General features: G+C 39.9%; 1 protein-coding gene across 1 annotated transcript in view; it reads right to left on the reverse strand.

Annotated features, from left to right (window-relative positions):
• Positions 1-1,530: 1,530 nt before the first annotated feature.
• The window catches only part of actn3b (actinin alpha 3b), a 40,535-nt gene continuing 18,193 nt past the window's right edge, over positions 1,531-23,872 (reverse strand). Inside the window, exons 3-21 of the mRNA XM_062994364.1 lie at positions 23,291-23,410; positions 23,083-23,169; positions 21,657-21,744; positions 21,332-21,410; positions 21,102-21,183; positions 18,424-18,509; positions 18,199-18,291; positions 16,502-16,732; positions 15,166-15,313; positions 14,894-15,044; positions 12,589-12,697; positions 10,674-10,814; positions 10,350-10,532; positions 8,364-8,498; positions 6,696-6,875; positions 6,357-6,503; positions 6,169-6,234; positions 4,855-5,013; positions 1,531-3,507 (exon numbers count right to left, since the gene is read on the reverse strand). Of these exons, the coding sequence (XP_062850434.1) occupies positions 3,349-3,507; positions 4,855-5,013; positions 6,169-6,234; positions 6,357-6,503; positions 6,696-6,875; positions 8,364-8,498; positions 10,350-10,532; positions 10,674-10,814; positions 12,589-12,697; positions 14,894-15,044; positions 15,166-15,313; positions 16,502-16,732; positions 18,199-18,291; positions 18,424-18,509; positions 21,102-21,183; positions 21,332-21,410; positions 21,657-21,744; positions 23,083-23,169; positions 23,291-23,410 (2,444 nt within the window). The 3' untranslated portion in view covers positions 1,531-3,348. The remainder of the gene's footprint in view (positions 3,508-4,854; positions 5,014-6,168; positions 6,235-6,356; positions 6,504-6,695; positions 6,876-8,363; positions 8,499-10,349; positions 10,533-10,673; positions 10,815-12,588; positions 12,698-14,893; positions 15,045-15,165; positions 15,314-16,501; positions 16,733-18,198; positions 18,292-18,423; positions 18,510-21,101; positions 21,184-21,331; positions 21,411-21,656; positions 21,745-23,082; positions 23,170-23,290; positions 23,411-23,872) is intronic.

The raw sequence follows: 23,872 nt of genomic DNA on the forward strand, positions 1-23,872 counted from the left end.
AAAAATCAAAGGTTGGAATCTTTTATTCACAGAGGTATTCAGACACATTGCCATGACATTAAATTGTGGTGCATCTTGTTTGCTTTAATTATCATTAAGATGTGTCTACAACTCCACTGGAGTTCACTTGTTGCAAGTTGAATTGACTGGACACGGCCTCAATACTTTCTGAATCTGCTGTATCTACTGTTAGATTGTTAGCTTAGTTACTATGATTAATAAATAAATGTATATTATTCCTGTGTATACAATTACACAGCATATTAATTAATTGGTGTTGATTAAATTAATTGGTATTGATATCAGTAGTTTTATCATAAAAATATGAGAATCTAATATTTTTCTCATTTCTATTAAGGCTCATTGCTACATCTAAAACTAGATTAGTTACTTCAGGCTTTTGCAAAAACTTGGCCACCGCTTCTAAATGAAAATCAATTAACACATCCTCTCTGCACCTTGTAAGCTATTTCTAGCCTGTGATATGTGAGGTGAGGTCCACAGTTTATAACTTAAGGCTTATTATCACTATTTTTTAATGCCTGTTTGCAGTCTGTGACATCTTACAAAGCCCAGCTGACAAGTGAAAAAATGTGCATCACATGGAGCATTGGAATGGAAATGCATCCCAGTGCTGGTGTGCTAGTGTAAAAGACCACTGCACCACCCGAGTGCCCAAACTTTTAATATTTTATGATTGTTTTAATATGTTGAATGCAGCGAATGGGGGAGGGGCATGATGGCTCAGTGGGTAGCACAGTCGCCTCACAGCAAGAAGGTCCTGGGTTCGATCCCTAGGTGGGGCGGTCCAGGGCCTTTCTGTGTGGAGTTTCCTCCGGGAGCTACGGTTTCCTTCCACAGTCCAAAAACATGCAGTCAGGTTAACTGGAGATACAATTAATTGGAGAAATTGTCCATAACTGTGTTTGACACTAAACTAAACTTGTGAACTAATGAACCTTGTGTAATGAGTAACTACCGTTTCTGTCATGAATGTAACCAAAGTGTAAAACATGACGTTAAAATCCAAATAAATAAATGCAGTAAATAATTAAAGTAATTACAGAGAGTTTGCTCCCTGTAGAGTGTTGGGTCAGAGTTAAATATTTTAATACGTACTGGACAGGATGGCAAGAGCCAATCATGTCTGCATTATGCCTTACTACAATTCGAACCCTGGATGCCCATATTAGAGGACTAGCAAAATGTACTGCTGCGCCATCCGAGCACTGTACTACTTAATTTATCATTATGTAATTCATAATGTAACTGTGCCAACTTAAAAAGAAAAAAACAGACTTCATTACAAAAGCATTGTATTATAAAATAGTCATAAACTGACAAGAGATCTGTTAAAAGGATTTTTTGACTGGCAAACTGGGTGTTGACGTGATGCTTGGATTCATGTGTTTACCCTTTTAAAGGTAGTAGTTCATTCTGATACGCCCTCTATTGGGCAAAAGTAGAACAGTTCTCTGATAGTAACTGTCAGTGCAAAACAGTGAGCAAACAAAACACCAGGGCAGCAAACTTGTTCATTAGTTTTATTTAAGTGATTCTGTGTTTTTGTGTGTGTATGTGAGTAATGATGGTAAATGAATGAATAACAAGGACACAAAGACATACTGCAGTAACACAGAGTGGCTTTTAAACTTTAAGACTGCACAAGGCTCGGTCCATCCTACATAGTTCACTTGCAGATGGGTTAACAAAATCAAACCCTGTCTTTCTTTTTGAAAACCTTACGAGTTCTCTCACTTGATCAAACACTCTCCTCCTCCCTGTCCTTCCACCCCACAATGGTCAGAGTTGAACTTTTACACGTTCTAGCTCGCCATGTTTGCTACTGCTCACTTGAATTGCTACAAAACGTTATTTATTTATGAACCTCAGTATGTAGGTGATAATTCATCACTGTGAATTTTCAAGAGAGGAGAGACAGACAGACCGATCAACCAGGCAGCCTTCTTTTAAGGCTGTGTGTGATAAACCAAGGTGAATGTTGGCAAAACAATTAGCCTGATAGCTGTGTCCCAAACTACATACTATTATACTAAATGGTGGCAAAACAGTATGCTCATTTAGATACCCCTGCTGGTAGGTTGGGTAGTTAGTGATTAGAAAGGCAGGCTCGTTTTCAACAACTACTGCCACCTACTGGTAAGGTGAGTTGACCCAGGTGGTAAGCCATAGCTTTTACAGTGTTTCAAAGCTAGCTGATCACTGTTAACTGTCACAGTCTTTATATCAAGAGCAGTTCTGGGTCTATATTTATTTGTTTACCTAGCTTAGTAACAGCCTGGTTCTAGATCTGTTTACACTGATCATTGTTTCTACATTTTATACTTCTTAAAATCATAGAATCTAAAATAGATGCACATTCCACCTTAGGATCTACTGTTAACAGCTTATTGTGTGTTTGCACATTCACACATTTGTGAACTGACATCCAGAGCAAGACATTGAAAAACGAACATGTAAATAACAGCGTGTTTCATTGATGTCCACACACAATGCAAAAGCATGTGAGCGTGCTGTAAAAAGGTGATTTGCTATTCTGCTCACAGTGGCTGTTTTAACACATTTTGTGATTTTTACTTCAGTATTAAGAACTAATTTGGAGAGTACTGCAGAGGTTTTGCTTTGGCAAGCTGCTGTGCTTTACAGTATTGATTGCAGATGTGTTAAGTGATGCGAGGCACAACAGCACAGTGGAAAGTTTTTTTTTGTAGAACAAGATTAAAATGGGACATTTGTGGAAATCACATGACTTTATTGCATCAGAAATTGACTTCAGGGGTCATGTGTTAAAGTTTAATTCAGCGAGAACATTGAACTGATTGAATATTAAGTGCTGGACTCCTTTATTCTTACTTCAGCTCGGGGGCTCTGCTAAAAGGGATGTTGGAGAGTGCTTGTTTTTTAGACAGTAGAATTAAAAGAAATGAGGGACAAAGAAAGAATAAAAGGAAGCACAGATAAAGCCATGAACATGATAAGATGTGGTTAGACTACACATAGCAGCTCCAGTCTTTAATGAATCCCTATAGTATATAATAGAAGCGATAAAAGCACTGGGGGTGTTACATTAGAACTGGTGATTCTGCAGTGCTCTCTCACTGAGACTACAGTGAGAGAGAGAGAGAAAATCTATTATGCACACAGGACACATGAAAGCAGCGACGAGACCAAGAGGGTTAATTATGTAGAAGGAAAGAGACAATTTGACAACACTCTCATAAATAATGAATTTAAGGCAAGAGGAGAGAGAGTTAAGAGAAAAAATAATGAAGGTATGAAGGAAGGAAAGAAAGAAAGGTAAAGAGTAGGGAGGAGAGGGAGGGGTGTTTATAAGTCGCTCTCTCCATAGAGGGCACTGGAGAAGGAGATGTAGTCGAGTGCTCCGGGAGGGCTGTCCACTCCGATGAACTTGGTCATGCGGCTGATGCAGTACTCGGCCTGCTCTGGAGGAAGCTCTCTGCGCAACTCCTCCACTGTGATGTAGGTCTGGGGGGATGAGAATATAGTATAAGTACACAAACAAGGAGACTAAATATTTGTATTGTGTAAAATTAGATATTGTTATTACGGTTTGTATGTATTGGTCATTATTAGAATTTAACAATTTATCCCTCTTTTTCTCCCAACCTAGTCATCTATATGTCCCAGTAGTGAATCCGCTGCGGCTTGCACAACCCCAAATCTGATCAAGGTACATGTGTCCAATCTGCGGCCCCTTCTTATCACCTGCCAGTGTTGGGTTCCCACACACAGTTTTATCGTGTCCAGATAGTCATGCTAAGCTCTATGAGCTTCCTTCAGTTCTATGCATTTTTTCCGTATAGTAAAGGAAGAAGCCAAAAGAGAGTCTGGTGGTCGGTAATTTAGTCAACAGGCTTTTCTTATTTCTGTTTCCTAAATGTGTGGCCATGCTGTTGTTCTTTTTTTTTTTTCTTTTTTTTTTTTTTTGTAATATATTTTTACCCCTTTTTCTCCCCTTTTTAGCGCATCCAATTGTTCAATTAGCATTGTGCTTCCTCTCTGTCTATGCCGAACCCTGCCCTGACGGAGGTGATTGAAGCTAACCCGTATCCCCTCCGAAACACGAGCAGCAGCCAGATACATCTTTGCCACCCACACATTGACGAGTTTGGCGCCACCTAGCGTTGCATGCGGAGAGACACACCCTAAGGGCACCCTCTCCCATCTCTGTGTAAGCGCCTCCAATCAGCCGGCAGAGAACGCAATCGCATTCTGACAGAGAGAGACCCACATCCGGTTCTTTGTCCCACCCCCCACATGAGCAACCGGCCAATCGTTGCTCATATAGCCACTCAGCTTCGAACCGGTAAAGCAAGGCTGGATTCGATACCACGCTCTCAGAATCCAGCCCTGGTTGCAGCGCGTTTCTTTTTACCGCTGCGCCACCTGAGCGGCGCCATGCTGTTGTTCTTACATAAAACTTGTAGATGTTCTTAGGCTTAATTCTGATTACCATCAGTTACCAGTTAAATTTTTGTTGCAACAAACTGGTTAATTAGTTATAAAAATGGCAATTATAACCCAAGTTATTACTGGTGTGAAAATGCAGGTACATAATTATACAGGGCCTAGTTCATCAGCTTTTCAGATGAACCACTGACTATTTAACTTTAAAAATATGCTTTCTTAATTCACATCTATAGTGCTTTAATAAGGGCCTCAGGATTAGCAGTGTCATTGTTATTAAACTGAATATGTGTATCATTATGTTACCACTTTTTGAGCTTAAATTTGAACCATGGGTTTTTCCTGGTTTCTGACTTAAATAATGAATGTTTTACATTTACGGTGTTGTGTGTATCGTACACTCACCTTGTCGGAAGCCAGGATCTTGAAGGAGGCCATCACCTGCTCGGCTGTGTCTGTCTCTGCTGTCTCACGGGTCATGAAGTCGATAAAGGCCTGGAAGGTCACCACGCCTGTGTTGTTGGGGTCCACCAGAGTCATAATACGGGCAAACTCTACCTCACCCTGAATCACAGTACAAGGCTCAGTTAGAAATGGTTGTGTTTGGACCACAGCTAGTATGTGAAAACACTTATCAATATTTATCTATATTAGAGGTGTTACTGATTAACCCATGACTAACAAATATGTGAGCAATACTTTTGGCTAAAATAAATTTATTTATTTGGGTTTTAACACCATGTTTAACACATATGTGCCATTTAATGGCAAAACAGGTGTTATGTCTGTTTATTTTATCTTGTCTTTATACTGTGGGTCCATTTTATATTTTAATTTTTATGGCTGAAACGTAGGTTTAAACTGTTCTGTATTGTCTTGTGTAGGAGTTTCTTTTATGGTTTCAGGTATGTGTACTTGTTTTTCCTTTGTGTATTTTGAGACATTCTATCAGGATGTGCTTGGCAGGTTTCACATGTTGGGGGGGGGGGGGGTGTTCTCCTTTCAAATTTCTGAGGAGAAACCTGAAGATGGCAGTTCACAAACGCTCGCCATCCAATCTGACAGAGCTTGAGAGGATCTACCATAAAGAATAGGATAATTTGCCCAAATTCAGGTGTGCAAAGCTTATAGAGACGTATCCAAGCAGACATGGAAGCTTTAAGTGCTGACAATGGGCTTCTACAAAGGAGTGAATACAAGGTTTGAATACTTTTGTAAATATATGATTTCTGTTTTAGTTTATTTCTAACATTAAAAAAAGTTTTCACGTTGGCATTATGGGTAATCAAGTGTAGATAAAACTGGTAAAATAGTAATTATATCAATTTAAAATCGAATCCACTATACAAGTGTGCAAAAAGTGTAGTGGTCTGAATAATTTGTATACAATCAATAATATTTAGAAATACTAAAAAGTTACTTTATGGAGATGGAGCTAAACCAGCAGAGCTACTATTTATACACCACAATCAATTTGTTTAAATGATCTGCTCTGTTTTTTTTATTTAAAAAATAGAAATAGAAAAGATCCAGCAAATGAGCAAAAGTTGAACATATGAGCAGAAACCTGGGCCTGAAACCATCAAACTCTCAATTACTAGTCCACCACTACCCTTGATCCTGACAATGGCAACTACTGCAAATAGTGCGCAAAATACAGAGGACTGTTAGCTTGGTGTGTCAAAGCCCTAACACTGTTGCTGTCGCTGTCACTCTTACCAGATCGTAGCCCATAGAGATAAGGCAGGCACGGAAATCGTCGGGATCCATCATTCCATTTCTCTTCTGAAGAAAAGAAATGTACTGGTTAGAGAAATGCCTTGTACATGACACACATATATACTTCTCTTTCCTTCCACACATAATCTCCCCTTTCTTTGTCCCCCAGCTATCGCTTTATATCTCACCCTGTCGAAGTGATTGAAGGAGGCTCTGAACTCGTTGAGCTGTTCCTGGCTGATGCCCTTGGCATCGCGGGTCAGGATCTGGTTCTCTATCTCGTTGATTGTGCGGGCGATGGTGGTGAGCAGCTGCTCCCAGCCCACGCGGATATGCTGCAAAGAAAGAGGAAAGAAAAATGTGGCCCATGGTTAGACAGAGAGTAGATGCTGTATAAAATAATATAATACACATTTCCTACAAGACTCCTACCACATAAAGGAACATGTCTCATCAAGTTTTAACACATAGCTAGATAAGCATAAGTCGCTCTGAATGGTATAAAATCAGATTGTGTTTGTATGTACCTCCATGGTGTAGTTGGTGTGTTTGTTGTCGAAGATGAGTGCCTCCTGGATGAGCTGATGGTCTCCCTCCAGTTTGTCAATGTTGGATTTGTAGTTGATGATGTTCTGCTCATAGTTCTTCAGGTTGTTCATTTGTTCCTCCAGAGAGCCGGAAATGTCCACAGACACATGGCCAATCTCCTACAGAACGATGAAGAGCAAGATGTTGCAAGTGTGCTCCATTTAACATTAAATACCCTGTGCATAGTATACTGTATGCTTCCACCAAAATGTTTTGATGAGCGAAAGCATTTTGTCTCCCAAAAGGGAAAGGATACTTTATGTATGAGTTCCTGACTTGTGTTTTCATGGCATTTTAGGTACATTGAGCTGTTGCACGAAGTACACTGTACAAGAGAAAGTTCTGACCAAGAGGCATACAAAGGGGGGGAGGGGGGGGGGGGGGGGGGGGGGGGGAACCCTGCGATGGATTGGCACCATGTTTAGGGTATTCTTGCCCTGCGGCAGGTCTAGTTCAACCGGGAAACATTGGGTGCAGGTGGAACCTGGTGTTTCCCGGTGGAACTAGACCTGCCATGACCCTGATGAGGATACGCACGTCCTGATATTGCAGAGTGAGACGTGGCCCTGGGTCAACAGGGGAGGTGCTTCAGTCGAAACCGTTCGACCAATCACAAACTAGCCGCCGCTATGACATCACCACATTTGCCGGGGCTAGCTAATCCTAGCTAAGTAATGGGTATGCAAGCTAAAAGATCCAGCAACTGTGTTACTTTCAGTATTTGAAAGAATGTTGGAAATCATTGTTCCAAGCAAAATATTAAGCGTGCAAAGCATGAAATAAATGTCTCAGATTTACCATTAGGTTAGCCAGCTAGCTTAACTACTAGCTAGCATAGCAAAAAGCTATGAGAGATTAGCCAAGCCAAGGCTAGCTACAATATGTAAAATATTATTCTGTGTAAGCAAAAAAAAGAAATGGTACTACTACATGTTAAGCATGTATTATAACAAGGGGATTCAGTGTGTGCGTGGCAACGGAGCTTTTTTCTCTGGTTGAGGTTAAAAAATGAGAAAAATAGAAAAAAAAGGAGAAAAACGAGAAAGGCCCGGCAAATGTGGTGATGTCATAGCAGCGCCTAGTCTGTGATTGGTCGAACGGTTTCGATTGAAGCACCTCCCCTGTTGACCCAGGGCCACGTCTCACTCTGCAATATCAGGTTGTGCTGAGGATACAGCGGTTTATAGAAATGAAATCATAATAACTAAATAATCTAAAAACAGTAATTTCACTCTCATTTTATATAGGTAACTTTACTACTTCCTTTCTGGGGGTGCTCGGGTGGCACAACGGAAAATTATGCTAGATTACTACCACTGGGAGGCAGGGTTTGAATCCCCAGTGGTTGAACTTCAGCTCATTTCTGTAAACAGGATCTTATATTATAGATGTTTAAAGCAGCACTTTTATTCACAGGGTCACAATCTTGTCATCTCTCCCTAATTCTGCTAAATCGTTTGAGGTGTTAATGAAGTTTTGTGGTTGTGATAGAGTAAAACAAGACAAAAATAACAAGCAGGGAGACTGATAAAAAAAAAACTGCATCACAGTGTCTGATTCTCCTACTGCAATGGCCTTTCTGTGCCTGTCAGTCTTCAGCCACTCACCTCCATCTTGGTTTGGATCCAGGGTCCGATAATATTAGCCTGGGCAGCAAACTGGCGTCTCAGCCTCTCGTTGGCCTGCTGTCTGGCAACTTCTTCCTGAAGCATCTGGTCTCTGAGGGGCACCAGCTGCTTCACCTGCAGGAATGGCAGAGCAAAAGCACTGTAAATATCTTCTACAACAGCCCACAGGAAAAATACACTAAATCCAAGTGTTTATTTTTATCGTTCAAGCCTGACTGAAAAACGCAGTGTAGAAATGTTACTGATTTTTGCATCATATGTTTCTGCCATATGGTCCTGTCCAGACTGATAAGAGCCCAGTTGTCATAGCAGACAAAAATGTGATTCTTTTAAAGAGAAGCTGGTATGTTCACAAAAAGTGACAGCAGCCCCAAATCTCATCTGCCAGACATAAATGACTGTGTCGAAGCGTATGGAAAGGAGAAGAGTGCTTATAGAAAATGTGAATAAAAAAAGAGATGTTAAGATGTTTTGTTCACAAGGAAATTTAAAGCTCAGTGCTAGCTCAGTGATTGGGGTACTCGGCTATTGATCAGAATCATCTGATTCTACTCATCTATATGATTTATTATTATGGACACTCATTAAATACTATAATTTGTTATTTCAGAGAACATTGTTATATCTTTTTTGTGCTTGTATAATAAAATGATGTGCCAGTGTTTTGTAACCTAATGTACCTGTATGCTTCTGTGACAAAATAATTTCCCTCAGGGATTATTAAAGCCACCCAACCCTCCCTCCCTCCCTACCTTACTGAGCTACTACTGCCCTAAACAAAACATTAGACAAGTATGACTCTGCTGACATTGATGTATAACTTATGTTGATCTTTGATGTACAGGTTGTATCTCTATTTGATTGTCATATTTATTTGAGTTGCTAGCTAGACATTGCATAAAATCTACATTTACTGGGACTTGAGACCCAAACCCAAACCCCAGTAAAATGCAAATAAAAACAATAATCTCTGATTTGTTCATTATTTTGATCCTTTAAGTAACCGACAAAAGTACAAAGAAAATATTTTTCACTAACTAGTTAATTATATTTTTGTATATTTAAACAAATTTAAATATTGATGCCTGAAACTCAAAATGTTGGGACAGAACAATATTCATCACTGAGTTATCACCCTTCCAGTTAATGACACTTTAATGATTTAGGAACTGAAGACACTAATTGCTGCAGCTTTACAAGTGAAATTGTTGCCCATTCTTGCTTGATACGGGACTGCAGCTGCTCAAGAGTCTGTGGCTGTTGTTGTCTGATTGTCCTTTTCATGCTGTACCAATACCATACATATTCAATAAGAGACTGATCTGAACTGCAGGCAGGTTTCTATGCTATTAAGCCACACTGTTGTAGCACATACAGAATCAGGCCTGGCACTGTCTTGCTGAAATAGTCATAGACTTCACAGGTCATACATTCGAGTGGTTTCTGGCCTTGCCCTACACAGATTTAGATTTCTACAGATTCCCTGAATCTTTTCACAATATTATGTACAGTATATGGTGAAAGGCCTAAATTATTTACAATTCTTTTTGAACTAATCAACAATCCTTCCACAAAATTTGGCACAAACTGATAAACCATGACTCATTTTCATTTGCAAAAACTGGGTCCAAAGCTACCAATTCACTTGCTTATTGTGGGATATTTCAAAATGGTTTAACTTCAATAATCTTGAAACTTTCAACTCATACTTTGCCCTGTCCCAACTTTTTTTAGTTAATTTCAGGCATCAAATTCAAAATGTGTTTATATTTACAAAACACAATCAAGTTGGTTAGCCAAAAGACCCTTAAATACAAGAGAAGCAAAAAATGCATTTGCTTAAGTGTGTTTTTTCAAGTAAGTAATTATAGGACATGATGTAATGATATAGGACATGATGTAATTACACAGGACATGATGTGAATGCACTTACAGCACATTATGAGTGTCGGGCTGTTTTCTTACCGTCTCCCATTTGTTGCTGATGTCCTGCTGGGTGAGGTTGGTGTATGGGTTAATTCCAGACAGCTTAATGCCATAGGTCTGAGCAATCTTCAAAATCTCACTCATGATTCCCATGATAGCCATGCGCTCTTTATCTGCCTCAGGTAGAGTTGCCTTGAACTGATCATGTGCTGTAATCAGACTCTGATGAAGAGGAGCATAGAGGACAAATGGAAACACATGGTGACTTTAATATAAAGAGTAAAAAATAGTATGATGTGTTTCTGTGCTGTTCGAATGTTTTCAGAACACCCAGAGTACTTAAGATAACACAGACATGGATACCTGAATCTCTTCAATACTGTGTACAATGAACATATCCTGCAGATCCTCCATGGCTCCATCCATCCAGTTGTTAAATGGTGCAGCTCTTTTGGCGAATTCCAGGTACAGCTGGTCAATAGTCTCCCACAGTTTCTCTACACGCTGCAAAGGAAGAACAAGAGTTGTGGATGAATTATCCTGCATTTTTACAGTGGCCTTTTAGACTGCTGAGCCTTTTTTCTCCACCAATGGATGTTTCATTTTATTCATTTTTATAGACCTTTTTAATCTGGTCAGAGTTTAAAGGGGGTTCAGTGCCACCCAGAAACACTGGACATAAGGCAGACATGCACCAAAATCAAAATCACTCAATATCACTATAGACTAAATCAGAATGTTGGTAAACAACTGCCCACACTTTCTTCTGCCATTAACTGTCAAAGGTGTCTGGTCATGAATGAGCAGAAACTCTGAACACTAATCTTTTTATGTCAGGTTTTAAGTAAAAAAAATAAAAATAAAGTGTGGATGGCACCTGTGTGGAGTGGTACAAAAGCCGAACAGACTCAGATATTCAAATACTACCACAAGGAAGGGACCGGCTTAAAAGTTCAAGCTTTTGTATTCCCTTCAGAAATGCTTGAAAACATGTTGACAGTTGTAGACAGTAATACATTATAAATCAATTGTATTTATTTAAAAACACACAAAAGATTCTTTGTGATATATGCGCTCGAGTGGCGTAGCGGTAAATTACGTTAGCCCACTACCACTGGGATCAAGGGTTCGACTCATCAGCAGTGATGAGTGGGGGAAAGCGGGATGGCAGAGGCCCTGCGATGGATCGGCATACTGTCTGGGGTGAAACCACAACCCTGACCAGCATGAAGTGGTGGAGAAACATAAAAATGAAATATAATATACTAACTATACCATTTGTAGTAGTTAGCTAGTGGGAAGTACTTGCATAACAAATATAGTGGTACCTTGTAACTCAACGTCCCCTAAACTCAAATCTTTGAAACTCAATGCTCTTCATCAAGAAACTTGTACCCTTAAACTCAATGTTATCCTTAAACTCAACGTGTTCAGTTTTTAAAAACATTTATTAAAAGAATGACAAGGAACACTAAACCTCTCTTAATTATTACTGCTCATAAGTTCTCTCCACTAATGAAATTCCTCACTCGTTGTTTTAGTACAATAAGTCACATTAAGTTTTGTGCACCGCCACACTCCATAGAAAATAACGGCAAAGCCAGCTTCTCATGTGAATGTGCCCTTACTGAATGCAATACAGTATTCCAAGGTCAAGCATCTCCACAATTAAGAAGCGTAAGGAACTAATAAAGAAGTAAAGCTAAAGTGCAGGTTTTATTGTATTTTTTTATTGATTTTTAACTGTTTTCAGTTGTATTTCAGTGTTTTTCTTATATTTGTGTTATTTTCTGTGTATAAGTGTCAAAAACAACCCCATTATTTTACATTAGCCTAAAAAAGGTTTCCCATACATCCTTATGGGAAAAAAATACCTTGAAACTCAATGCCTTTTAAACTCAGTGCCACTCCCAGAACCAATTGGCGTTGAGTTTCAAGGTGCCACTGTATTAATTTTATATTCCACATGGAAAATTACAGGAAACATCACTATTAAACCTAATACATATAAGGCACAGAAGTGTGACATCACTAAAACTATCTGATACTAGCCATAAACCATTCATTTATAATCAGGACTGTAGAAATGTTGATTGAGTGATTACAGAAGAAGTGTGTAAAACATTGTGAACTTGTTGCCAGTCAGTTTAAATTGCCTACTCTTATTAAACTGAATACATTTTTATGCTTTGTTGCATTGCACTGTGAGGTCAGCCTTACATCTCTAAAAACTGTTAATGTTTTAAATTTCTCACATTACAGAGGTGTGTGTTTGTACCTCCAGAGCATCTCTCCTCTTCTGGGTGAGGGTACCCAGATTGTCCCACTGGTCACAGATGGCCTGGCAGCGAGCATTAACAGTTGCAGCATCGTGGTAGTCCAGCTCACTGAGGACACATGCAAAAAAAAAAAAAACAGTATTCACTTGGAGCTAAGTGCAATTACATTTGAAAATGGCACCAGGATGTTTTTAGGCAAACAACAACAACCTCTAACAAAGGTTGTAGAATTTAAAAAAAGGTGTATTTTAAAAGTGCATCAGAGGGAGAATTAGGCTGCTTTCACATGATGAGCATTTTGCACTTTGGTTACCGCGAGGCTGGGCACACAGTGGTACTTTTTCACCTTCATTTCACAAAGCGTTTTGCTGGCTGTACCACTGAGCACCAGGCTTGAATGACAGTGATGACAATTTATTAACAAGGATTTTTTTTTATTTTTGCTAAATCTTTTTAATTAATTATTAATTAATGATTGCAAATTTGATTATTTATAATATTAATTATTTTTTATAAAGTTTTTAGTATTTATTTGGATTTTAACATCATATTTTACACTTTGGTTACATTCATGACAGGAACAGTAATTACTCATTACACAAGATTCATCAGTTTACAAGTTTTAATGTCTAACACAGTCATGGACAATTTAGTATCTTCAATTCACCTCACTTGCATGTTTTGGACTGTGGGAGAAAACCGGAGCCCCGGAGGAAACCCACACAGACACAGAGAGAACATGCAAACTCCACACAGAAAGACCGCTCCACCTGGGAATCGAACCCAGGACCTTCTTGCTGTGAGGCAACAGAGCTACCCAATTAGCCACCGTGCTGCCCATAAAGTTTTTAGAACACTTTATTGCTTTAATCCAAGGGCACATTAAATCTTATTTAGAGAAACAAAGTCTCGTCAAGCAATTTCAGGACTATGCATGATTGCTATTCAAAAGACAACCCAACATCATAATTTCACAGTTCACCAGTCACCATGCCAAATTTTGGTGCTAATTAAAAGTGTAATCCAACAGTTCAGGGTTTTGTGAAACGGTGAGAATCAGTTCCATGTCTGTGCTTTGCTTCTGTCTACATCATATAAACAGCAATGCAATAGCAGCACCAGCATGTCATTCTGGATGTACATCACATAACAATGGATTGCAGAGGGGTTTCCCCTCGAATGCATATTTCAGTTTTTTTATTTTTTTATTATGTGTTCATGTTTTGTGACTACTTTCTCCTGCTCAGGATCATGGTGGGTCCGGTTTTCTCAGAAACGCTGGGCGGAATGCAGTATCACACCCCGGACAGGACGCCAATCCGAAAAAACATCCACAACTTTCCCCAAGCACTTAATAAGTAATCTCAAGTCTTTTTAATCCATAAAAAATCATTTACTTCAGTAAATTTGGGTTTGTGATATACAAAGGCTGTTTTACACTTTTAATTTAAGTTTGTTTATAGTACACATTTGTACAAACAAAATATAAAAGTGCTCTCAAACAAGCCTGGAATTGATATCAGCTACAAAATAAAACATTCATAAAAAGAAAATGATATTGTTTTGTCTATTGATTTACATGATTACGTAGAATAAATCTAGCTTGTTTATTAATTGGCTTCCGAGTCCTTTCTGTGTGAAGTTTGCATGTTCTCCCCGTGTCTGCATGGGTTTCCTCTGGGTGCTCCGGTTTCTCCCACAGTCCAAAGACATGCAAGTGAGGTGAACTGGAGACACTAAATTGTCCATGACTGTGTTTGATATAACTTTGTGAACTGATGAATCTTGTGTAATGAGTAACTACCTGTTCCTGTCATGAATGTAACCAAAAGTGTAAAACATGATGTTAAAATCCTAATAAACAAACTAACATCTTAATTGGCTAAAGAATTGTAATAAGCATGGTAATTCCAGTAACTGTGTTTGTGCAGCCCTGTCTTTAAATAATAATAGTTCTGCTTTGCTTCCTACAGTTGTTAACATTATTTTGATATTTGTCTGTGATATTTGCATGTTTAAAAAGGCGCCTTTTGATGTGTACATTAACAAAATAGAATTGGAAAACATGAAAAAAGCATTTTGATAATGGATGACTTCAGTACTGCACTTCATTATACATGGAAGATGTAATGCACTTTTCTAAAACTAAGACATGAAATCAGCATTCATCTTCCATTTACATTTTGAATAAAATCTAAAAGAAATATCAAGTCATGCTCTGTTCTCTTATATAACTCTCTCTTTCTTTTACTCTTTCTTCTTCCACCCACTCTTCTAATACTAAGTTTTCATTCTCGCTCTTACTTTAGCTCCTGGGCAATAGCAGCTATCTGCTCCACTCTGTCCTGGTGGGCGGCCAGGTCACTCTCAAACGCTTCGTGCTTCCTCATCAGAGCCCGGATCTCCATCAGAGACGCAGACTCATAATCCTTCTGAGACAGCAGCTCCTCCTTTCCTACAAGTTGAAGTAAAGGTGGGTATTTGGTAGGTAGATATTTATGAATCACTCACTCGTATAAAAACTGGTACATAAAAAGAATACCTCTTGATCGTGAAAGCAGAGTGCGTTTGTTTACCTGAAGTCCAGGACTCATGGAGAGTACACTTCTGCTTGAACTTCTCAGCCAAGTGGTCCAGTCTCTCCAGTCTGCGAATCTCAGTCAGCAGCCACTCTTCATAGCCTTTCTCAACCTGCTCCAGGCCTTTCCATGCATTTGCAATATCCTATTAACACGTACAATTAGCACACAATCGTTTGGTTAATGCTGTGTTAAAACATTGCATTGTTTACTTACCCTCCAGACGTTTTTACAAAGCAATTTAGAGAGCAGGCACTACATACCACTAATGTAGTAATGTCAGAAAGAGATTTAATTTGCCATCAGCTGCTTTATTTTTTGCCTAGCATGTTTAGTTTGCTATTCTCTATCGGCTCTGTTCAAAATCTACATTCAGAATGACATGATGAAATGTTTCATATTACTTTTCTACCTCACTGCCACATTTATTATGATAACTCTTTTTTATTCAATAGAGCATCAAGCATTGTTCATATGGTTGGTTAATTGATGTGGTTTAATGGCTTACTCACTGAGGGTGTGTTATAGTTCAACACTTGGCTGGGGGTGACGCCTGCACATACAGTATGTGTGTGTGTGTGTGTGCTTTCAGTCCTGTTACTGATAGAAACTGTTTTTGCACTGTTAAATATTTCTCTCCTCTATCCTAGCTGCAACAGAACGGTCTTTCTTGATGGTAGATGGTACACTCAGTTAGCAGATGTTTGATGGTCAGAAAGGTATTGCAACCTCCCTAATCAAGAAAGAGCTTGTCAATCTTGCCTGACCAGTATGGTATCTCGAGTACTCCTTGTTCCCAACAGTTTCTTCGATAGGTGCAGTTTGTTACTGGTCTGAGTCTCACTCATCCTGCCATCTGTTCTTAATATAGTGAGTTAATATGGATATTGCATCAATTGACAGGGTCTTGCAGTTGCATGCCAGTAATCCTATAACCAGCTTTGCCACCTGGTCTGCTTTAAAGTTGCCAGGAAGGCTTTAGTGGTCTGGGACCCAGCAGAACACTGTGTCAAAGGTTAGTTTTTGAAGGTGATGCACTTTTTGCAGGTTTTTCGTGGTGGTGGGGTAGTCAGACATGAGGGTCTCTGGGCTTGTAGGCAGCACTTTGAGTTTGTACATATACGGGATTTGATGATTCATTGTTGAATATCTATGATACTTTAAATGTGTGAAAGTTCAAACAATAGTGTAAATTTGTGCATTTCTATCTATAGAAGTAGCTCAACAGTTATAGTATTTCAATGGAGTAGGATAATATTAACATTCAAAACGCAGTACAGTGAATGGAAACCAAACCACTACCATCACATTTTAACATGGATCTCACACGTACCGACACCATTTTGCCCTCAGAAGGCATGAAGGCGGGTCTGTTGCTAAGTCTCAGCTTGGTCTGCAAGGTGTTAAAGTTGATTTCCAGCTGGCATTTCTCCTGCACGCGTGGTGGCTTGTGCACACGGCGGTAATCTCTGAAGTCCTCCAGCTTTTGCTGCATGGCACGCATGGTCTGCTCGGCCACACGGTTCTCCAGCCATGGGATGGTCCTGCGGATCCACTCCAACAGCTACAGCGCACAGAGAGATTAGGAATGAAAGAATAAACATGATGAATAAACATGAGGATAAAAAAGAGAAAAAAAGTAGAAAAAAGAAACTTTTCTATCCTACCCCACAGTTTTTTTTCTATTTTGTTACATTCTATATTTGATCAATTCAAGCTCCAAAACACAAGAATATCGTAAGATTCATGTTTAATATGTCACATCTATTATTTTCACATAATAATGGCATACCAGGCATACTCTTTTTTTTTAATGCATTTTCTCCCGTTTTTCTCCCTTTTTAGCTCGTCATGCTTCCTCTCCACCAATGTCGATCCATGCTCTGATTGAGGAGAATGAAGCTAACCCACGGCCCCTCCGACACGTGGGCAGCATGCCATATGCATCTTATCACCTACACTTTAACGAGTGCAGTGAGCTCAGCGTTGTGTACGGAGAGGACACACCCTGAAAGCACTCTTTTCTCATCTCTTTGCAGAGGTCGTAATTATGTTAGAGTCCCTATCCGGCTTTTAATTTCCAATCGTTGTTCATGTGGCTGCTCAGCCTAGGCGGCAGGCAGAGCTAAGATTCGATACGATGTATTCAAGATCCCAGCTCTGGTTCCAGTGTGTGTTTTTACCGCTGCGCCACCTGAGCGGCCCAAGCTTACTCTTATGTTTAGAATTGTCTACTCCCATAATTCCAGACAACTACAGTTCAGTTGTTGCTTGAGTCTTTTAGGATATGTCTAGCAGTATCTACTACTATTTCTCCCAAGTCTTTGGCTTTCAAATTAAGTTAAAATGCTAGCCCTCCACTGCTGAGATCACAAGCTCTAGGGTTCAAAACCAAGGTACAGTTAGCCGGCTGGGCGCCTACACAGACAGGATTGGCTATGTCTCTCTGTATGGCATACTGATCACTATGTGAACCCGCCTTGCAGGTGAATTTATTTAATTATTAGGATTTTAACATCATGTTCTATACTTGTTGGTTACATTCATGAGAGAAATCATTACACAAGATTAATCAGTTCACAAGTTTAATGTCAAACACAGTCATGGACAATTTTGTATCTCCAATTCACCTCACTTGCACGTTTTTGGAGTGTAGAAGGAAAGCAGAGCTCCCAAAGGAAACCCACACAGACATGGGAAGAACATGCAAACTCCACACACACAAAGGACCCAGACTGGGGATCAAACCCAGGACCTTCTTGCTGTGAGGTGACAGTGCTACCCACTGAGCCACCGTGCCACCCATGCAGGTGAAAGGAAGCGGTTGGCTACTGCACACGTTTAGGACGGTGCATATGCTAGGTATGGCCCACATCAGTCAGGGTAGAACTCTGCAGCTATAGAGGAGATAAAGCTGGGTAATTGGATGAGACTAAATTAAGACTGACACATGCAAGCTAATTATAAACAAAGTGTTTCTACACCCACACTAAAACGCTTATTTAACCTCTCCAGTCATTTGTAACTCACCTCACTGGCCAGTTTCTCATACTCCTCCATCAGCCTCTCATTCTCCTGGTTAACAGCCAGAACTTTACAGATCCTGTTAGCAGCAGTTTCAGCCTACAGGAAGAAGAAATCAATCATGAGAGCAGAAATGAGAGATAAAATAGAAAAAGTGGAGAGAATGGAGCATTGTGTCTTTCTGGAAACCACTGTCACTGTACATGATGTGTCTTCAAAATGATCCCCTACCTGCTCAGCCCCAGCAAAGGCATGGTAAAAGCAGGACACATAGGTCATAATGGCCTTCTCATCAGGTTTAGGAGTGTTCACAATGTCTGAGTAAGAGAGACGGAGAACAAAAAGAGGAATATATTATCACACAGGGACATTACAGTTAGTCATTTGGAGAAAATTGTTATTTCAAAAAGGGAATGCTGGTTTGCTCCTTCAATTGTTGCCATGATTATATGATGTAGGACATAATATCATGTTGAAAGTCTGTCTTACTATATTTTTTCTGCTCAGCAGCCTGGAAAGTAAGTTAAATGTACATAATTACAATTTCTATCAGTGTCATAGTTACTTACCAATATGATTACATTCAGAAGCTTTATTTTTTGCTTTTAACTGCTCCTATATCACATATACAGTGGATCATTCTTGTCTGCATACCTGACTTTTGGCACTTTTATGGCAGATGCCTGGGCTTGGAACCAGCACTGAGAGTGCACTTTAAATAGCTAAGCTGTTCAGCAGTACATCCCTCTTCCAACCTAGCCAATGATGTCTGTGTAAATGCCCAACCAGCTAATGGTATTTAATGCTTAGATTCGACAGCGCCACCTGAGTGCCCACAGTCACTTCGGGACCTATAAATAACTCATTCTGGCATCTACATATGAAAAAAAATATTCCCACCAGCCATAAGAAATGAATATTTTCTGAAGTCTTGTGACATTTAAGTCTTGCCACCTTGCATAACATCTTTACTTTGTTACAGAAACATATTTTATTTTAACCATTTATAGTTTCATTTAACAAAGTGTTTAAAATTGTCATTTCATTATTATTAAACCCTTTGTCTTGGTCAGGGTGGCAGCAGGTCTGGTTTCACCAGGAAACACTTGGCTCAAGGCAGGAATACAAGGTGCCAATCCATCACAGCCAACCACCCGCCCACTCCACCCCCCTAGAAAGAGCCGATCATGCCTGTGTAGATACCCAACTGTGCCACCCCAGCACCTGTAATGGTTGAAATAGAAAATTACACCTCTTTTGTTAGAGCAGCAGGGGTTCTTTTCCCCCTAATAAAACGTTTTTAGCTCTATCCATGTCATGTGTGGAGAGGTGTGTGTGATGAGGTGCAGGGGTGCCCACGCAATCTACCAGTCGATCGCACAGTGCATCTACGCTGGTAGATCGCGCCTCATTCAAACAGGTCAGTGTGATTGACATGAAATGTGGCCACTGTTTCTTTAATTTGCATTTCGTTACCGTAGCTATGACTCAAGCACTGTTTTCATTCATCAGTAGCCAATTTGCGCCATTTTTGCATTTTTCCTTTTGTAACCTACACTGTTTGTGACGAATAGTGTACAACCAAGAACAAAGAAACCAAAAACGGTTCGATTCAGGTAAGAACACTGCAAAGACGGCTGTTTTGTTCATAGGTGAAAGAAGCTGACGGAGAATAATCAGATCTCATGTTACATACAGAAATTTTAACTCTACAATCTGACATTCATATGAAGTCACAGGCCTCTGCTGGACAATTTTGGAACTTGTTGGCTGAGGAAAAATATCCAAACATATAAAAATGTGCCGCATATTTGACAGCATTTTTGGATCAACCTACTGTGAATCAGCCTTTTCCCACATAAAAATAATTAAGTCTAAATATTAGTCCACCCTTACTGATAAACACTGATAGAAACTGCTTGAGAATTGGCATCATCAGCTACTGTCCAGACTACATAAACCTGGCTGACAGCATTCAGAGCAAATCATCAGAATAAGGTTAGTGTGATTTTTCAGTTGCTTGCCCTGTAATGCTGAATATCAATATAAGCAACTGAAGCGCATTTAAAAACGTTTCAAAAAGTTTCAAAGTCCAACCTTTTTAAAAAGAAGATGACCTGTCGACTGAAATAGTAGATCTCAAGCCCTGAAAGTATAGGCACCCCTGATCCAGTGTATATACAATCCAGACCCACATAAAGCGCCACGAAAGTGCAAGCAATTTTACTGTTGGACTATATTTAACGAACTGATCGTTCAGTAAACACTGCTGCTAACTAAGACAAATGATGAGTAACATGGTAGAATAAACACCTGCAGCCAGTATTACTGGTCAAAGCACTGTTATAAATAAATCACCAACTTTCATATGATGAACAATCATTATTGTTGTGTGAAATATACATGCAGTAATTAATTCTTCTTCTTCTTCTTGTTCCTCAGCCTTTGTCCCGTTTTTCGGTTACGGGGTCGGCATTTCCGGGTTCTTCCCGTTAGGGGTCGCTGGCGGGATTTGGCACAGTTTTACGCCGGATGCCCTTCCTGACACAACCCTCCCTATTTATCCGGGCTTGGGACCGGCACTACAATGCACTGGTCTGTGTCCCAGCGGCTAGGTAACTATGGGACAATTCAGTGTCTCCAATTAGCCTAGCGGCATGTCTTTGGACTGTGGGAGGAAACCGGAGCACCCGGAGGAAACCCACGCAGACAGGGGGAGAACATGCAAACTCCGCACAGAAAGGACCCGGACCGCCCCACCCGGGGATCGAACCCAGGACCTTCTCGCTGTGAGGCGACAGTGCTACCCACTTAGCCACCGTGCCGCCCTACATGCAGTAATTAATTCAGTCAGTATTATTTGTCTTCTCGCATAAATAGATTGATGGCAGGGTCCTGATTTTTCTCACCTTCAGCATCCAGCATTTTGGGGATGTCCAGGTACTTCTCAGCCACCTCAAATGCTATGTTCAGGTTTCCAATAGGGTCATCCTTTACAAAAATAACACCACATGAACATAAAAAACAGCACATCAGCCTGAAGGTAATTGTGCAAAACTGCTTCAGTAAAAATGTAAGTAAGAGAAAAAGAAATGAGAAAAAATGAAGTACGGAGAAAAGAGAAGACAAAAGTCGACACCTTTCTCAGTTTGGAGTAGTCAATAAGGTCAGGTCTGTGCCTGTGGATGAGGGCGCACAGAGCAAGTCCATCCTTCCAACTGAGCAGCCATGAGAAAGAGACAGATATGGATGAAGAGATACAATAGAGAAAGGTGAGAAGAAGGACTTGAGTTTTGTGCAGTAAGAAACTTAAAAGATTAAATCAGGAAAGCTAAATCAGAAAAGGTAGGCAACAAATAAAATTAATACAATAAATAAAATAAAAAAAATTCAGCTGCTTTCTGGTGGGATAAAATGATACCTGAGGCACTGTAGGTGCCATCTACTGATTAGCTGATTCTCACCTGATGTGGAAGTTCTGTACATTAACGTTCCTGTAGGGGGCGGTCTTTCTCTGGCACCACAGCAGCAGGCCCTCTTTAGCAGAGGTCTCTACAGGGTAACAATGCACATTCAGGGGTGAGAACAGACACTGCTTTTTATTCTTTTTATAGTATTGTAATTACTGACATCCAAAAAGGTTCATCTGAACACAGACAATTTAATATGACGGTTAAGAACAGTGTATCCTATTAATTAAGCATTTTTGTAACTGGATGTGAAAGGGTTCTTATCCAAACGTCATTACACTTCCCCTTTCTGTATTTGTTTCTTAATTATTATCATTTTATTACATTTTTAGTGACAACTTATTCTCTTTTTTATGCATTTTCTTCCCATTTTCCTCCCAGTTTAGCGAAGTCAATTTGTCTTCCGCTGCCGAGGGATACCCGATTGCATCCGAGGAGAGCATGTCGCTGCTCACGCCTCTTCCGACACGTGTACAGCCCTCCTCTTCTCGCCCCTGCATTCTGCACACGCGTCTCTTCCACCAATCAGGGTCCTTACACAGCGTATGAAGATCCCACCCACACATAGTCCGGACGTCCCACCCTAGCAGATACGGTGGCCAATTAGTATCTGCTGCAGGCACTGCCAATTATGCCCGTCAAATGGCGCCCAGCCGACCGGTGGCAATGCCGAGTTTCGAACCGAGGAGTTTGAACCAAGATAGCACACCAGCACCAAAGACTAAATCTCGGGGCTGATGTGCTAGCAGAATATCCCGCTGCACCACCTAACTTATTCTTAACCTATTCCCATCAGCTAAGTCTCACTGATTGCTTACCAGCTACCAAACTGAGGTAGTGCGAGGGCCTTCTCATGAGACACATGAAGCCAACATCTAAAATAAATGCCGCTCATAAAGCTCAATTGAGCAGGTCTGCCATTGTGTGACTGTAAATAGTCAAGTTTAACAAACTGAAACCCCATAAAAGTTTGTAAATCAAAATATCTGATTACCATAAATCCCACTGAAATACATGCAGTACAAATAACTTTTTCCTCATCTCCCAATCTAGTCATATCCAATTCCCAAGTTATCTTTCCTTAACTGTGTGCACACAGAAAGCAGTATTGCGTACTGAGTGTCAAATGCTGCCCTCCATTATTCACCATCTCTATGCAGGTGCCATCAACCAACCAGCAGAGGCCAGAATTGCTGCAGTAATGAGCCAAAATACATTCCACCTAACTTCCTGACAGACACAGCCAATCATGTCTGTGTAGGAGTTTAGCTGGTCAAAAGCACAGCCGAGATTTGAACTTAGTTCTCAGCAATGGTAGGCTAGCAAAGAGAGTATAAAATCAAACATATAAAGCTGGTTCCCTGGCAAATAGGCAAAATGCACCATTAATAATTATATATATGTCTTGGTATATATGTACCTTCCACAGAAATGTCCTGGATAGCAAAACGAAGGATGATGGTCCAGATCATTCCTAGAGTCATTTTCCCATTACCATCCACAATCTCTGCAGAGAGAGCCACAAACAGCTAATATTAACAAAGTATATCTTTATAGCAAGAAACATATATGGCTAATTAAACACTGCATTGTAAAATATGCACACACACACACCGATAAAACCATACCTTCAGCACCAATGGACACCAGTTTGACACCTTTGCTGCAGATGAAATCCAGAGCCTTGTTGACGTTTGCGATCTTGTGGAAACGCATCTTGCCTTTGTCTGGTTTAGGTAATCTTTCTCCTGTCAATCAGATTAGGATTCATTTTATCACCAATAAATCAACCAACACCTGACAGCAAAGGTACAGTGCTGTGTCCCTTTATATTATTACATGTGTCAAACTATATGCCTTTAGATCATTTAATAAAACATATTACAGTAGGGGAAGGATATTTTCTTTGGTTGCATTGTCTCAATTTGGATACACACAATTTCCCTGTTGTGTTTTGTAGAGGATGTATAGAGGACCACAGTTTGGCTGCTGTGCCAACTGAGTGGCAACAATCAATTGGTTTTTTAATTTTACAAAAAATAACAACCCTTTAATGCTCTCACCAAGAAAATCATGTTTAAAGTTTCTTGGGACTATACCAACAACAAACAATTATTATTTTTTTTTACTTCAAATGGTTGAGCAGACAATTAAAGGGTTAATAACTGGCTGCACCACTTTTAGGAGCAATGACTGCAAACTGGTATGCT

Source organism: Trichomycterus rosablanca, chromosome 4, assembly GCF_030014385.1.
Source record: "Trichomycterus rosablanca isolate fTriRos1 chromosome 4, fTriRos1.hap1, whole genome shotgun sequence".
In the NCBI taxonomy this organism is placed as follows: Eukaryota; Metazoa; Chordata; class Actinopteri; order Siluriformes; family Trichomycteridae; genus Trichomycterus; species Trichomycterus rosablanca.